The sequence below is a fragment of the Laetiporus sulphureus genome (assembly GCF_001632365.1).
Source record: "Laetiporus sulphureus 93-53 unplaced genomic scaffold LAESUscaffold_2, whole genome shotgun sequence".
NCBI lineage: Eukaryota > Fungi > Basidiomycota > Agaricomycetes > Polyporales > Laetiporaceae > Laetiporus > Laetiporus sulphureus.
Window position 1 is genome coordinate 1275130 of NW_024468511.1, and position 16353 is coordinate 1291482.

The 16353-nt window shown below is 50.9% G+C and overlaps 5 protein-coding genes across 5 annotated transcripts; 4 read left to right on the forward strand and 1 right to left on the reverse strand.

Moving 5' to 3' along the window:
• Positions 1-198: 198 nt before the first annotated feature.
• On the forward strand, positions 199-1367 carry LAESUDRAFT_754691 (uncharacterized protein; the record flags this gene model as incomplete). The annotated part of the gene is made up of 6 exons (XM_040911922.1): positions 199-266; positions 412-543; positions 613-819; positions 875-1007; positions 1058-1195; positions 1260-1367. The coding sequence occupies 6 exons, from the start codon at positions 199-201 to the stop codon at positions 1365-1367; spliced, it is 786 nt and encodes a 261-aa protein (XP_040769846.1).
• Positions 1368-4515: 3148 nt separating this feature from the next.
• Positions 4516-6676, reverse strand: LAESUDRAFT_754693 (uncharacterized protein; the record flags this gene model as incomplete). The annotated part of the gene is made up of 6 exons (XM_040911923.1): positions 4516-5618; positions 5677-5783; positions 5835-5963; positions 6011-6237; positions 6310-6387; positions 6449-6676. The coding sequence occupies 6 exons, from the start codon at positions 6674-6676 to the stop codon at positions 4516-4518; spliced, it is 1872 nt and encodes a 623-aa protein (XP_040769847.1).
• Positions 6677-7008: 332 nt separating this feature from the next.
• LAESUDRAFT_710641 (uncharacterized protein) lies at positions 7009-7797 on the forward strand (the record flags this gene model as incomplete). The annotated part of the gene is made up of 4 exons (XM_040906781.1): positions 7009-7147; positions 7201-7227; positions 7295-7607; positions 7668-7797. The coding sequence occupies 4 exons, from the start codon at positions 7009-7011 to the stop codon at positions 7795-7797; spliced, it is 609 nt and encodes a 202-aa protein (XP_040769848.1).
• A 188-nt stretch (positions 7798-7985) lies between these two features.
• On the forward strand, positions 7986-8800 carry LAESUDRAFT_754695 (uncharacterized protein; the record flags this gene model as incomplete). Its single annotated transcript, XM_040911924.1, has 3 exons — positions 7986-8071; positions 8128-8717; positions 8775-8800. The coding sequence occupies 3 exons, from the start codon at positions 7986-7988 to the stop codon at positions 8798-8800; spliced, it is 702 nt and encodes a 233-aa protein (XP_040769849.1).
• Positions 8801-10324: 1524 nt separating this feature from the next.
• On the forward strand, positions 10325-13348 carry LAESUDRAFT_754696 (uncharacterized protein; the record flags this gene model as incomplete). The annotated part of the gene is made up of 10 exons (XM_040911925.1): positions 10325-10357; positions 10412-10417; positions 10472-10783; positions 10837-11030; positions 11084-11401; positions 11452-11840; positions 11893-12069; positions 12141-12279; positions 12330-12985; positions 13038-13348. The coding sequence occupies 10 exons, from the start codon at positions 10325-10327 to the stop codon at positions 13346-13348; spliced, it is 2535 nt and encodes an 844-aa protein (XP_040769850.1).
• Positions 13349-16353: the final 3005 nt, after the last annotated feature.

Genomic DNA, 16353 nt, shown 5'->3' on the forward strand with positions numbered 1-16353 from the left:
TAACATTGGCCGAATTTCGATCCATGATTGCTGACATGGATGCGAAGGTGGGGCGAGAGTCACAGGAGAATAGGTAATGTCATTTTCGCTTCTTGACGCGTTACTGACATCGGTTGCTACAGAAGCTGCCTAAAACTGTATCAGAAGTCAGGTCGGTGGATTCAACGCACTATTGGCCCCTTTGTGAACGTCTACATGATGTTGCAAGTGGGAGTTGCGTGCAACGGCATCCCCGAAAACGATTGGCTAATTGACGAATGGGAACTGTGAGTTATCCCTAACAAATATATTCTCCTTCGAGCGCATATATGTGCTAGAGTAGTGCATACATGTACTGGATTAGCGCATATGTGTGCAAATTAGTGCATATATGCGCTTATCATAGTTCATTAGTACTGATTTTCAGCACAGGACACTTGACGAAGCACGAAACTATGTAGAAGAATACCGCATATTGTTGGGGTTCTCACCTTGTCTCAAAGCACAGCTCCTGTTCTTGGAGCCTGACCCTTCCGCGCTATTTGACATCTCTACATACGTCAAGTTTATTCACTGTATTCGACATGGTTCGGTGATGATGCTAATGCCTATGCATTCTAACTAGCTGGACAGGGCTTCACGTGCAGCAAGAGGCGACGACCTGAACAAGGTTAAGAGCAACATTCTGAAGTACATTCCCAAGATCGACACACCTATGCTACAGATCGAAGACATTCTGGCTGGGCAGCGGAAGGAACAACGTGGCTTTGAGCACGTTGCTGCTGGGCGACTGCTGGTGCCTCGTTGCTATCGTGACGAGTTTGACAAAAACCCGGATGAGTGAGTACCGTGATGCTATATGTTGCTTCCGTAACACTTCGTCTTGTCTCACCAGATGGTGCCGACGTTATCGAGCACAGCAGATAGAGATTACTGCCGGTGACTTACCATCATTCATGTATCCTGAGTCTGGCTTTGATGTACAAAACCCCACCGAAAACTTGCTCCAGTCTACTTTCCTCGTCGCCGTAAGATTTTTCTTTTGTCATCTTGATATTGCTGAAATTCCGCTTGACAGATCTTTCGCGTGATCTTCAAAGGTCCCAGCGCAGGAAGCAGTGGCATGACAGAGAAGAAAGGTGGACGTCCACCTCTCTACATCAAATATAACATGCGTGAAGTGCATCCGTGGCAGATTGCATATACATGCGTGATTGTAAGTCGTTCACATTTTTGCCAAAGGGATGAACAAGTGCCTGGATATAATGGTTTCGTACCAGACACGCTTCACACTCAACTCGCAGAGTGTTTGGCAGAACTACGACGGCGAGTTCAATGTCCCACATTTCTTCAACATGATTATACAACTCTTTGATGACAAGGAATGAGCTAAGACGACCTTGGCATGGTGGAACAGGTGCACGAGTCATACATATGGCTTTATTGTACTAATATATCACATAGGGAGGTGTTTTCTATCCAGAGCAAGGAGTTTGCACCCAATGGCGAGCGCGTTGTCAAGCGAGCAGGGCCATCAACGTTCGAGCTTATCATGCGAAGCCGCGATCGACTGGAGACTCAGAGGACCGTTGCCATGCGGCCAACATCTGGAGCGCAAGGCTCTAGCACGTCAGACTTGGAGTCTCAAGCAGGAGACAATCCATCCCATCGCACGGCGACTCCTAACAACAGCTGTAACGATCCAGCCCAGGAATGATTTGAGGACGATGTGGAGATACCTTCTAGGGCTGTCAACTGGAGTGCGCCTGATCAAGAAGATAACGAGAGTGACGTGGAAGTCACAGAATGATGCCAGGTCTCGGCGATAATCACACGGTGTCTTGGACCAACATGGTAGGACTTGTATGCGGTTACTTTGTACTCTCTTGTTGTGTTGCGCTTATGGAATGGTCACAATGGAGCCTCCGGACTGTACTGTAATGGCGAATAGCAAATAATCTGTTATAACCGTATTTTATTCATTGAGTCAAGGTTTACATTGCTGCATAGTGCCCATATAAACTCCCAGCCAATGCGACGAATAATTGCGTCTGAATTATAATCGCTTCACATAGTCCCTGAGATATTTGAAAGCTCTCGACGAACACGATATGCAATTATAATTGATTGAGAACCTCTCAACCGTCCTGACAATGAATTGTGCATTCCATGACCGGCCCGATAGGCCATTGTATGTGTTCGACGAGTGATTACATTGACTCACAGACTCAATATATGCCCGCTCAACTGGTCAACACTATTGTGTCAATTAAAATTACTGTGTCCAATATATAACATGTTATTCATATATATGGCGACGCGCTTTTTGCTGATGTGGCAAGCTCAGGGACCCTCTGAGCTGCTCAGTGACATCAACTCTCTGATCGATGCCTCATTTGCGGTTCACCAGGCAATCACTCGTGTCCTCACCAATGCCCATAGGGAGACTCACGATACACCGAGCCTGGGCGTTCTACACAAGCGGCGTCTCAAAGCTGCCTTGGCAAAATTCTAACCCCCACCACCCCCCTTCCGAGTCGACGTTGTCGATGATCCCACTGTTCGCATCGCTCGCCCCCACCTTCAGACACCTCCTGCTGGACCGGATCTCAACCAGTCCATACAGGACCTTCGCTCCGCCCTCAACGCCAGGCTTGATGCCTTGGAGACTCGAATGGCGACTATGACCCCCCCATCGCAGGTGAAGGCCCCACCTCCTCCCAAACCTCAGATACGTGCTACTCCCAAGAAGCGCTCGTACATGGCGGCAGCCGCCCCTTCTCGTCCGGCTCCTCCCGTGACGACTCCGAACCCACCTGCTCCCCCGAAGGCTCCTGGGCCCAAGCGCGCCCCGGAGCCCCTGCGGTACGTGGTTCGTTTTGCTGGCCCTGCGCCAGCGCATCTTCTTCAGACACCCCCCGTCCAACTTGTCAGCGATGTGAACGCAGCACTGGCTGCAGTTCCGACTGCTGGAGGACTGACTGCACTCGCAGCCTACCCAAGCTCCTCTGGCAACATCGTCCTGGCCTTTTCCGCCACCACATCCTACCGCCGCATTGACGAACACCTCCCGACCATCCGTACCAGGTGTGAGTGTCATAACGATAAATCACGTAGCTGAGACTGCAGCCAAAGGCCTGTTGTATCGATTCCTGTGAACACAGCACGGCCACGATACATCACATTGATACATCAGGGAGTGCTGTGATGAAATCATTTCAAAGATGACGCACCACTGTAATGCATCATAGCGATGCATCGCAGATCGCTCTAATGCATCATTTTTTTAAACTTCGCAGCGGTCCTGATATATCGCTTTGGCTGTAAAGTATCGTGTGATGCATCAACTTGGTGTGCTGTAATGGATTATAATAATGCATTGCAGTGCACTGTAAAGCATCTTACCTAGTAGCGCCCTGCATTATATGATACATCGCGTATTGAGCTTCTGTCGCGGGCTGAAATCGTGTTCCGGCGCACGGGGATCCGGCCGTTGACACGTCAGCTCTGAAAGAAATTGTTGCGCTCGAGCTTCTGCGAGCGTTTGTCGATCACCTTCACAAAAGCGATGGCGCATCATCCCTCTTTTTGGATTGGCGCCACGTGCAGGGAATAAATCATATTACAAAATTGGAACCACACGGATCTCTCACCGACGGCCCATTTTTGAACACAAACAGGCCGTCGCTTGCTCATGCCGCCTCATGTCAATGAAGTTGCTTGTGGCTGTTGAAAATTGACTCATGATACTTGAGTCATGGAAAGTGAAATCCGACTTATATATGCATAATATATATATATATACCGGTCATGAGGATGAGATGTCTCCGGGTCTCCTCTCTATGCTGCGATTGTTTGCCAGTGTAGGCCATGTATTTCACACATTGCAAAATAAGAAGGGATAATATAGCGATAGCGAAGGTGTTCGGAAACGTCGACTTTCTGATGTTGTGGCCCATAAGCGCCTAAGCGCGGTACCCATCCATTGCTAAGTCAAGTTTCGCATTCTCTAACCATTCATCATACCATCACATATGTTTGTGGAATTGTAACAATATAATTCATTTGCTACAACGACCATTACGGCTGCCTACGCTCATCTTTTCAGATAAACTGAACATGCAAAAACACGATTTTATGAGAAAGCTAAATCGACGACAATCGATACCAAGAACACATGGGCCAACTGCCCTGATAGATAAGCATATTGCACCAAATATTATAGTTCATCAAGACGAAGTGGATCGACAAGAATGTCCGTTGCATGCCAAGAAGAACAGAAGAAATACTTACAACACCACCATAGTGAACACGAACAAGAAAACCCACACTACAACCTCAGTCCGAATACTACGTCCTCATCTTCTTATTCCTCCCACCTCTGCGGTGCGTCGTTTGAGCCGTAGCTTGACGTTTCTGGCCAACGTCGGTCATTCCGCTCTCCTTCTCGTTAGTGCGCTGGTTTTTCTCTCTCTCTACCTGCTTAGCTTTACTCAGAGCTAATTTCTGCTGCTTCGAAGGTGGCGTGGCGTCCGGTCATGCGGGTTTCTTTTTCTGACGTCTTGGGCGGCTGGGGGCATCAGAGTTAGCATGGGGATGGTTGGCAGTCACAGGGGAAGGCACTGCGGGGGTAGCGGCATCGACTTGCTGCTCGCATGACACCTGCACAGATGATGCAGTCGCATCAAGGCTGATGGAGATGTCCACCTGAGACTCTGAGGTGGAAGCTGGAATCTGCATCGCCGGAGATGCAGCAGCTGGAATGATCGGTACTGACAAGGGCGAAAGCGACGACAGCAGAAGATTTGTGGGAAATGAGACTGTACTGGACCCTGCAGATAAGCCTGGGGTGGCTGGTGCCTGTATGAGCGAGGCATTGTCAATTGCCGAGGTTGCAACCGTTGGAGGCGGAAACAGGGGCACTTGCAGTATTTCGGTGTGTGAGAAGTTTGTGAAGTCGAAATTGAAGTTGACGTCGTAGGCGTTGTCGAGGTCTATATTTGTCATCTCCATAAGCATACCATTGCAATTTGCTGACGTCCACGGTGCCACCGACTGTTGATTCCAGTAGCGCACATGATAGGCTTGGGCCTGCTCAGTAGTAGGATGAGCATGTGGTGGGCCCTGCAGCATTGCTGTGGAAGCAGAAGGGATTTGTGCAGGAGCAGCGTAGTTGGTACTCGGAGTGACTGAGGACACCGTCATCAACAGATGAGAAGGCATGACCTCTTCGAGACCCAGTGCGTTAGATGCCGGCGGAGGCATGTCAACCTGAGCAACAGAGGGAACTGAAATGGGGTGCTGCACTGAGAATGTCGTACGATCTGATTCTTCCATCAGCGGGAACGAAATCGCAGGGTTTACGGAAGTGGCAGTCTCATCGCCCGATAAGGCTGCAGACTCCTCGAGCTGAGTTATGCCATCATTTTCCGCTGACTCGTGGTTGCCATCTTCATCTGACATAGGGGCAGTGTCCAGGTCAGCATCCATGTCGAGTTCTATATCATCCAGGACCTGCTGTGAGTCATTTCCATCGAGCTGAGAGAGGCGATCATCGTTCAGCTCGCTTTGGACATCCTCCTCCTCATCCGGATCATCAGCCGATGCATGCAGTGCGAAGGTTGCTCGAACCTCAGCCGCTTTAGATAATCAGCTTCTCGCATCAGTGTCTTTGACGGCAAGTGGACATGCACTCACGGTAAACCACATTGAGGAACTCGATATAAGGTTTGATAACCTGATTCTTGAAGTCGGATTGGACGTCTCCAAAGTGGTGGCCGACAGCTGTCTTCCCGTGATGGTAACTAAGCATGATATATCAGCGCACATTTCATAAATCAGGATAACGAACATACGAAAATGTCCTGATATCTCCGTCTTCCTCAGGGCAAGGCCCACCGCCAATGATGCTGAAAGACCATCCAGTCTTCTCTGCGAGTTCTTCGAGAAGCTTCCTCACCATGGAGGGAAGGAATTCGAGCATGCTGGATATGAGAATTAGAAGCGAAGTCGAGAACAGTACAAAACATACTGTTGCCGCGCTGCAGGCATGGGCATAACCCCCAATCCTTCACCATCCTCATCGCGAACATCAAGCTGTGCTTCAAATTCGGCTTGAATCTCGGCTTTGATGGTGTCATCTTCTTCGGCAAACGCTTTGTCTGTCAGTGACTTGATGACAGCGAGTGTCTGTTTTGGCCCGAGTGACTGTTCTGCGATGGCCTTCTTGACAGAAGGTCGGACCTTAGTGTCATAGTACTTCCGAGAGTAGAGTTCCACAAGTTTAAGTCAGTGTCGACCAATCGGCTTCATTGCGCCACTGAGGCTCACGTCAAAGCTGCCAGGGAATTTCCCTCCATCGTGACGCCGAGCCTTGGCAGATCTGTTTCGAAACCAGGAGCGCAGTTGCTGTTCGCATTGTGTGCATGTCAGCTAAGGTAAAAATTGTGATATAGACAGCAGTGCTTACAATTTTACGATCCTTAATCGCCGTAGTGTACTGTGCATCCTGTTCGCTAGTCAAATTGGCTATCTCACCAAACAACTTCTTGCGCTCAGAGAAGAGTTGGAACCACTCGTGATCCAGCTCGACCCAGAACTTCCGTAGACTCCTGGTCTTCTGACTCTTGAGATAGCCGCCATACTTCTTCTCGAGGAAGTCGCACTCCTCATTTGTTGTCCAACGTCGAGCGGGCATGCTGTCGGATCTGAGAAGAAGAGGCATGCGAGTACAAGCAAGCTGCAGGAGAGGACAATGATACATTACGGGTGCGCCACGATGCATCGCCATGCTGTTGCCGCTCTTTTATCTTCGCATTCCCAAGCCAATCAAACAGTGTTGCGAACACTGGCGATGACATCCGAACAGTGGCCACAAATGAAAAGAGCAAGCACGAGGCACGAGCCAATGAATAACTTGTGCTCACGAGTGGCCTGATAGGCTATTAAAGTAGGTCATCTGGAACGAGAACTTCAGCGACGCACCATCGATCATATCCTCCCTGTATCCTCGTTTGCCTGCTCCCAGCAATGTCGAAGTCAAACGATAACCACAATGGCAAGGATTGCGTTGAGCAAGAGAATCCGAGGCATGACAGCAATGATGATACCATGGTCTCATTGGAGATGATGATGGCGGCGCTACGTCTTGTCGCTGAACAGCGCGCCGGTGAGTTTCATCCTCTGTGATGACCTTGAGAAATGCTCACACATGCGATGCAGCTGAACGCAACATGCGCCGCCAACATGGTGAGTCGATGATCATGTTGCCTCTGGAGAGTCCTTTCCCGTGGATCTCAGCCTGCTATTCTTTCAGAGCATGAGTACGTCAGCGGCAATGTACCTTCAGCACTCCGTGACCGTGACCGATCCTCCAGTATCAACACTGTCTCTTCTAACACATCGACCTCTACCATACGTGATGCTTCTGTCCAGGTGGCAGGAGAGTCGAGCAGCAGCAATGCATGTGCCCATGAGGCCGAGTATGGTGACTTTCATTACGTCGATGCTGAGGAGCGGCCTGAGCGCAACCGTGATGAGGCCGGGCCCATCGCAGCTGTCGAGCAGCCGCCTTCGACGCGCTGGTACTGTATCGTGCGTGGCCGTGCTGTCGGGGTCTTTGCTGGATGGTGAGTCAATCTCGGCATAGTATGCAACTATTCTTACCTTACCATGTATGCATATGCAAGGCCAAACACCTCCCCTCTCGTCACCAACGTGCCGGGATCACTCTTTCAGAGGTATCCCACATTCAATGCCGCCCTCAATGCCTTCATAGAGGCTTCTGCGAATGGGCATGTCATCATCATCTTCATCTGAATTACTTGAGGATGTAATGCTGCCGTTGGGAATCGTCGCTAGTGTTCATCGCATTACATGTATATACGTTAGCTTCTTGTTCAGCAGCAATCTCATTTAGAGTAAAAGCATTCCTTACCTGTCAGGATTGAAGTGGAACCATCAGAACGAACCCTAGTTTGGCATTTTGCAACTCTCTTGGACTTGCCATGGGCCGTCGTGCAAAGTACCGAACGCTAGGTGAGAGACTCGCGGCAAAGCGTGAGCAACAAAAGAAATACACGCAGTCAGCAAGGTAGGTGCAGCAGGAAATATTGTGATGAACTTATAAACATACATATCCATTGATAGAGGTCGTGCAAGGCGTGCAATACAGAACAAAAAAACATATAGTGCTCGTACCGGATTATATCCCAGCCCTTTCCATCATACCATCCATGGACTACCATCCGAAATAATCACCCTAGCACGTCGCGCGTTCCAAGTTGGCAGTCCTCTTCAACATTCGTATGATCTGGGCATATGGACGCAGCCATTTGCTCTGCAAATTCCAGACGAGTTAAAGAAGATTCCCGAGGCTGACGAACTCTTCGACGACGATCAATATGACGAGGACGAGTTGGCGTCAGGACTTCATATAGCAAATCTTGAACGCTTAATAGAGGCAGGGTGGATGAGGTTGGAACGATGGTCAGACGAGAGCGAGAAGGAAGCCTTGTTGGTGGAGATGAATGACGAGATCGTACAAAGGCTCGAGGCATGGCAGCGTAGAGCAGGCGAAGAAGATCGACATGGCAGTTTACTGGCAGATGTCGCTCATAGCGTCGGCATAGAGTGGAGTGCAAAGATTCTATGTTGCTTGAAGGTAGAGCAACAGATTGGGATCGCCGGTTCAGAGGAGATAGAAAGAGCATGGAGAGCAGGCCAATTGCCGTGGCAATGTATGAATGCACGTCGATAGATAGACAGAATTATTGTCGGGCTGAAGATTGACATAGGCAAGGCAGCAGACGAGATTCAATGAGTGGTAGCTAAGCGCGTGAAAGCGATAAAGTCGAGCAATAGTCACTAACGCGTACTGGCGCTTTGCTGGATGTAAGCAGAATGTGTTGCCCTTCAATGCTCTTCTCAATTTCTTCACACCTTAGTGTAAGCCACATAAGGGCTACTGCTTCAGATAGACTATTTACATTTTTTGATTACTATACAGTCACTTTCCTTGCTACGACGACTTCATGAGGGACTGGCCGTTGATTTCAGTATGGTCTATATTACGATGCTGATTGGCTGGACAGGCAACGCGTCGATCACATGCTACCTTTCCTGGAGGCATGCGTCCTTAACCTTAATTTCAGTATCTTTAGAGTTCAATTCTGCTGTATGGCTGATCGCGCGACGCGTCATGCATGTGTTTTCTTCCCTAGATGCGCGCGTCATCTGGTTATATCTCTATTTTGATTGGCTGGATGCGCGACGCACATGCTTTCTTCCCTGGACGTGCACGTCCAATATTTTGTCTGCTTTATTGGAGGAAATTTTGATTGGCTGGATGTGCGACGCGTCGACCACGTGCTTTTCTGCCTTGTGCGCTCGTGCTGACGCGTTCCTGCTGATGCGTTCCTGCTGACGTGTTTCTTGACGCGTCAAAAATTCCCTGTGCAGGACTATCCCCTTCGGCATTCGAGCGAAGATAGACAAGATTGCTGATATGGAATAATGAGAGGCTCGTCGGGTGCGTCTGCTTTCTTTTCAGTATCATTGTCAATTTAGTTAAATATTCTATAATGCTCGTAGAGTTGCGCATGCCTTTCAAGTGTGTACAGGCTTCATTCTTCACATAAAATGTTCGTGCCGGTTTATACCATGGTCGGTATGTTTGGATTTTGATGATCACCCTCTGAACAGCTTTTCTCCCCATTAGAGGCCTCGTTGCGGAGATGTCTACATCAAAGCGACGGCACCGTCAACATGGCCGCGACTTTCAGTTCCATGATGATTCAGACAATGAAAATCGAGTATCGCGGCCTCGTCTTCCTCCTCATACTCTTAGCAGGCATACCGACCTCTACACTGGTGATCACGGGCTTTCAGCCCAGACTTCGTTCATTGCGACGATTTATTCCACAGCTACGGCGTCAAGTACATCTCTGACCAATGTCAACGATACAACCACATCATCTCTACCCGAATCGGAGGGCATCCCCAATCAAGAATCTACATGGGACAATTCTGATCTAGACCATATCAATGTGGACTACATTCACGAGCTTCCTGACATGGATGAGGGCTTAAAACGGCGGTGACGTACTGCAGGTGTGAGTGCTAAGTATTACTCTTATCTGAATGTGTGCTGAGAGTATTCTCATAGGATCATCCTCTCCATGAATGGATACCCCATCGCGACGAATGGCTTGCTGAGCTATTACGTCATGAAGGCCGCTGTGGATTCACGGATGAGAAATGTCCGCGCTGTCAAGTCACCCCAGCTGAGATTCGTTGCATCGACTGCGATGATCTCAGGCTCTACTGTCAAGAATGCATCGTCGCCATGCACACGCAGAACCCTTATCACCACTTGAAGGTAAGTACATCAGAACTATTTGATTGCAACATGTACTGATAGTCTGGCTTGCAGGTCTGGGTAAGAACACACTTCCAGCGCAAGACTCTCAAGGAGGCTGGCCTTCGCATTTAGGTTGGACACCCACCCGGCATATGCTGTCACAATCCCGAGCATGCCTGGGGCAATGATTTTGTCATCTTAGATATATCTGGCATCCACCGCGTCGGGCTTGACTTCTGTAACTGCGAGATGGCTCAACCTCATGACATTCAACTTCTGCGTGCTCAGCTGTTCCCTGCTACAAGCGACAACCCAAAGACGGCCGCAACCTTCCGGCTACTCGAGCACTTCCACCTCCTATCAACGCAGGCAAACATATCTGGCTTCCGATTCTATTCTATGCTAGAGCGACGCACTGATAATACTGGTCTCGATACACCCAAGGTGTCTACCTTCTCATCTTGTGCATAGAATCCTGAACTCACATTGCAATGCAGGATCGATACCCTGAGCTGATGCGCATGGTACGCCAGTGGCGCCACCTTAAGATGCTCAAGCGGTTTGGCCGTGGACATGACCCAAGCGGAGTAGCAGGCACTGTACCCGGCAGTTGTGCCGTGGAATGTCCGGCGTGTCCTCATCCTGGAAAAAATCTCCCTGAAGATTGGAAGGAAGCTCCACCAAAGCAGAGGTACATTCTTTCACGGTCATTCCATCATGCATGAATGACGGTAAATGAGAAAGGTGGCTGTATCAGCTATTCCTCGGCATGGACGCGAATTTTCGGCTCAAGAGAAAGCAGGTCTCGTCTGATGCTGCCGACCCAGGGCTCAACGAAGGAATCGCTTTCTTCGTTGAGGAAAACCAGTACAAGACACATATCAAGACGTACGGCAAGGTCATCAAGGAGGAGATCAGTACATGCAACAATCACGACGCAGTGAAGCTCGCCAATTTGAAGGGCTCTCAAGGTACGGCTGCGAGTGGAGTGGGAACGGTCGAATGTACTCGCCATGATATGAAGCGGCCGTGTTCCGTCGGGGACTTGCAGAAGGGAGAGCGGTGCGTTTCACATGCGATAGAGTCCATTGCATTGATCTAATATTTCTCAGGTACGTCAACATGGATTATCTTTTTCTCAGCAGCATGCGACAAAACACTCCGAACTTCATTGTCGTATCATACGATATTGCGTGTCAGTGGTCAATACATTTGTGGGAACGCATGGCGCTGTACAAACACCACTTCAATTTCGACAATCGCATGATCTCCTTCCTCATTCCTAAATTCCATCTACCCGCACATCAGGAATCATGTCACCTCAAGTACTCATTCAATATCTCACCACAAGTAGGACGCACAGATGGTGAGGCCGTCGAACGAGGCTGGGCCGCCGTCAATCTGTTTGCTTCCAGCACGAAAGAGATGGGCCCCGGTTCACGTCGAGATTTGCTGGACGATATTTTTGGAGCATACAACTGGGACAAAGTTACTCGCATGGGTGAGTCATAGTTACTTGCATGTTATCAGCACTATCTGAGCCATTTTTACAGCGGAGACCATGCTCATCAAGATGAAAAATGCTCTCGAAGAGCGCAACACCCACGTCGCTGCCTTCAAAGAGCTCTGTACCGCCCTTCCTGCCGATCGCATAGCAGAGTGGACTGAGGCTATCGAAGCATGGGAGAAAGATCCCTCAAAGCCCAATCCTTTTAAGATTACACGAAGCGGTAAGTACGAGGGGTACTTGTAATCATGTCTATGGATACTTCAATGCTAACAGCTCATGTATTGTTGGAAGTTGTCACACAGGCGACCGTACGCCTCCAACTAGTGGATGAAGATGCTGCGCGGCTTCGAGATGGTGAGAGCTTTGTGCTTCATGACAAGATCTCGCCGAGCCTGATGATCATGACTGGCTTGGAGCTCAAAGAACTTCAGTGAGTATCACTCAAGTTCTTTGTTGCATTCACCAATTGTCCATTTGCAGACGTCGACTGCATGAGGATACAAAACAACTGGGCTCACATTCCACGGACCTTCAGCGTGCAAAGGTGCTCGAGCGTCGGATTGCACTCCAGCATCGTTATGATGCATGGGTAGAAGTCCAGCATTTGTACATGCCGGCGGTCGCTGCCTTGCGCTTGCGGAACACTAACAGTGCGTCAAATGTCGTCCCCGATGCAAGACTATTCCTTCCGTCAGAGATCATCAGCACGGTTCAATGTGATCCTTTGCTTGCAGCTTGCGAGCACCGTCTGCGGCGGGCACAAGCACACGATGCGCTGGAAAGTCTACGTCGACATCTACGTCTGCGAAGCCACCTGTATCAAGTGAAGGATCGTTTTGTGCATGGTCAACGTCCCAATACGCGTGCACGTGGAGTCATCGATAACGTGCAAAACAAAGTCAATACGGACGCTAAGCATTACAGAAAAGCTCGCGATGCACTAGAGGCCCTCAGTAATGTTTTTGGAGATCAGATGTGGCAGCGTGAACTGCGTCAGCTTGATGATGAAGACGTTCGAGGCATGTCTGAAGGCCTCTTAATGAAGACCGAGGGCCGACGCACTTTGTCGTGGATTTGGCGAACGCCCGGCATTGGCTCGGTCGATAGCAGCAGTGAGAATGAGGGAGTTCAAGAGGGTGAGTGTAATTGCACACCCACCATGAGTGCTATGCTAATCACTACTCATAGCGCTACACGTTGAGTGGTGTAAAGCACGCGCGCATGCACACCGATGGTCTGAAGAATGCCAGTTGCTGGAAGAAGAGATGCGGCGCATTGTGCAGTATCACACTTATCGTGCTGGTTGGTGGCTGGACCAGATAGGGAGGAAGTCCGTCGTCTCAGATGAACTTCGAGAGGGTATGGCCGCATATGCTTTCCGTCAAGCAGAGCTACGTACCTCAATGGGCAAGCTCTGCCAGAAGACTTGGAGATATGTTTCTCGCTGGCTGAAGTTCGATCTATGTGCTGCCAAGGATATGGACACTTACGGCCCTTGATATGTTGCCACACACTGTTCTTGCACTTGTATATAATGAAATGCGCGATATATTATATTCCCAACTTGTGTATAGTAAAGTTACATTGAAAGGCGTGGCAGGCTGTTATACTACGTGGCCAGGATTGATGCATCGTCGCCACTGCGCGATGTGCAGAATGATGCATCAAGGTACTAAGACCTTGGTGAACCATCCTTACTGTTCGGTGCAGAGGTGGCGAATGGCGCGGAGGGGATGATAATGGACAACAATCTTTGCAGTTAGGATGATGCATCGAGCCTCAGCATCTCGATGCATCGTCCTAGCTATGCAACACAAAGGAGGCAAAAGGAATCTCAAGTAGGACGATGCATCGAGCCTTAGCAGCTCGATGCATCGTCCTAGCTGTTCAATACAGAGGAGGGTGCCGAAAAGCGCCACAGGTAGGATGATGCATCATCCTCGCTATGCGGCGCAGAGGCGGAGAGTGGCGCAGGGAGGGCGGGAAGGATCACAGCGAGGATGATGCATCGAGCGACGCTAAAGCTTGATGCATTATTCTCGCTGTACGGAGCAGAAGCAGCAAGTGGCACAGAGAGGCCGATGCATCGAGCCTCAGCGTCTCGATGCATCGTCCTCACTGTGCGGCGCAGAGATGGCAAGTGGCGCAGAGAGGGCAGGAAGGATCACAGCAAGGATGATGCATGGAGATGCTAAGGATGATACATCGAGATGCTAAGGCTCGATGCATCGTCCTCGCTGTGCAGAGCAGAGGCGACGAGTGGCACAGAGAGGACGATGCATCGAGCGACGCTGAGGCTCAATGCATCGTCCTCGCTGTGCGGAGCAGAGGCGACGAGTGGCGCAGAGAGGACGATGCATCGAGCGATGCTGAGGCTCGATGCATCGTCCTCACTGTGCAGTGCAGAGGCGACGAGTGGCGCAGAGAGAATGATGCATCGAGCGATGCTGAGGCTCGATGCATCATCCTCGCTGTGCAGTGCAGAGGCGGTGAGTGGCGCAGAGAGGGTGGGAAGAAGTCATTACTTACCACTGGCAAGTAGCAATGCATGCTCAATGCTTTAGTCCACGGCATAGCGAGTCCTGCGTGGCCAGCTGTCCCAGAGCGGGAGGGATGAGACGGCGAAGCAATTGCCAAAACATACGGAAATTGGCATGCCCAGATTATCAGACGCAAGATTTCGTACAGGATGGGCCTGGCATGAGAGCGCATAAAAATGGAAGAACAGAACGAAGGGCGTGAAAGCGCATAGAGATACCGATTATGGAAGAACGGGATGATGGAGGCAGCCGAGTTGTGAAGTAGTCGGAGGCGCTGACTAGCGGGGGCAGGAAAAGAAACCCTATATGGGAAGAGCGGGGATGATGACAGAAGGGCGGGGCTCCATGCGAGGATGATGGTGGAAGCACGGGGCTCCATGTGGGGATGATGGTGGAGCGCGAGGCTTCGTGATGATCGGGGCACGCCGAATCACGGAGGGAGGCCGGCGCATGGATTGTTCAATCACATGCAAGGGCCATGTGATGCATCATGACGTGAAGGAGGAGGCCGGCGTGAGCAGCTGCAATACAGAGTGCACGATGCATCATGAGATGCTATGATCAGAGCGAAACGATGCATGATCACCATGCTACAACTATAGGAAGTGATATAATACAGTGTTGGCTGTGAGGGCAGGGGATGATGAATCACCCTGCCAGGTACAGGTGTCCGTACTGCCCTCAGGCTCAACCCGGATCACCGCATCTCCAGGGATTTCAAGTGGTCCAGGGTCCTCATTGGCAATGTCAGTACACGGGCAGCCCCAGGTGGCGCTGTCCACCTGGAGTCGACTTTGTCGACCGAGTTCCTGAAGAACCCCGCGCTTGCACGCCTCCGTATCACCCAACCTCCGTGCTGGGCACGCCGACCTGAGCAAATCGACGGTGCTCACTCGTCCGTGGTCCTCGGATTCGAAGACCCAGATGGCTCCATCCTCACGGCCCTCCTCCGGACTCCCCTCTTCGCCTTTGGCACACCCGTCACCACATCGCGCTGGCGTGATAAGCCGCACCTCCGGCAGTGTACGAGGTGCTGGGGCCTCGGCCACCTCTCTGCAGGCTGTATGAAGCCACCCCGGTGCTGTGTGTGCGCCGGCCGCCATCTCGAATCGGTGCACCGCGCTCGGTGCGCCATGTGCGCGAAGGAGAATCGCGCCACCTCAGACCCTTGCGCTCACGCGTGCTGCATGAACTGCCGTGGTCTCCACCACGCCGACTCCGACCAGTGCCCCAAACACACCGCTTTCCGGAACGCTGGCCCCGCTCCGACCTCTTCTCTCGAGCGCCCCGTGCTGCCCGCTGCTGGCGACTCTGATGTTGCCATGTAGGGGCGAGTGCGACTCCATTTCCACCACGCTCCTTCCTTTTTCTTTTCTAGCGCCCCCCGTCCGCTCCCCTCCATCACCACAAGGCATGCCCGCACCGAATACGGGGTCAACATGCCAGCGTAGCAACACTTAAATGCAGGGGATCAGTTTTTATCCAGCCTGCTGCGTGGTAGGGTTCGCCGCGCGTCACCCACTCATTCTGTCGATTCCCTCAGTTCCTTCATTCCGCCCCGACATCTCTTTGGCTGCCAATGCCCTCCGCCCTTCGGTCCGCTGTCGTGCAATTCACTAACCCTGGTCCGGCCAGCTCTCCTCAATGTTCAACTGGTTACCATGCCCCGCACGCCACTTTGCCTCTGCGGTGAACGAGGTCTGTTTGGTGGGAGTATCTTAGGGGTTCGATTCCCCTTACACAGTGTTTCTAACGAGTCAACGGACTGACCGCGGCGCGGTTTTCGAGTTTGGTCAGGCATATGCATTTTGTTAGGTTATCGGCGCTTGCGTGGTCCATGACACAGCTTACCGGGCTTCGTGCCCTTCTACTATATGCCTGCTCTGCTGCGTCCGTGGGGACCTGGTGTCTGTACGTTAAGCTTCTTCGCCCCCAGATGCGTCTGGTCCTCCGTTGTTACACGA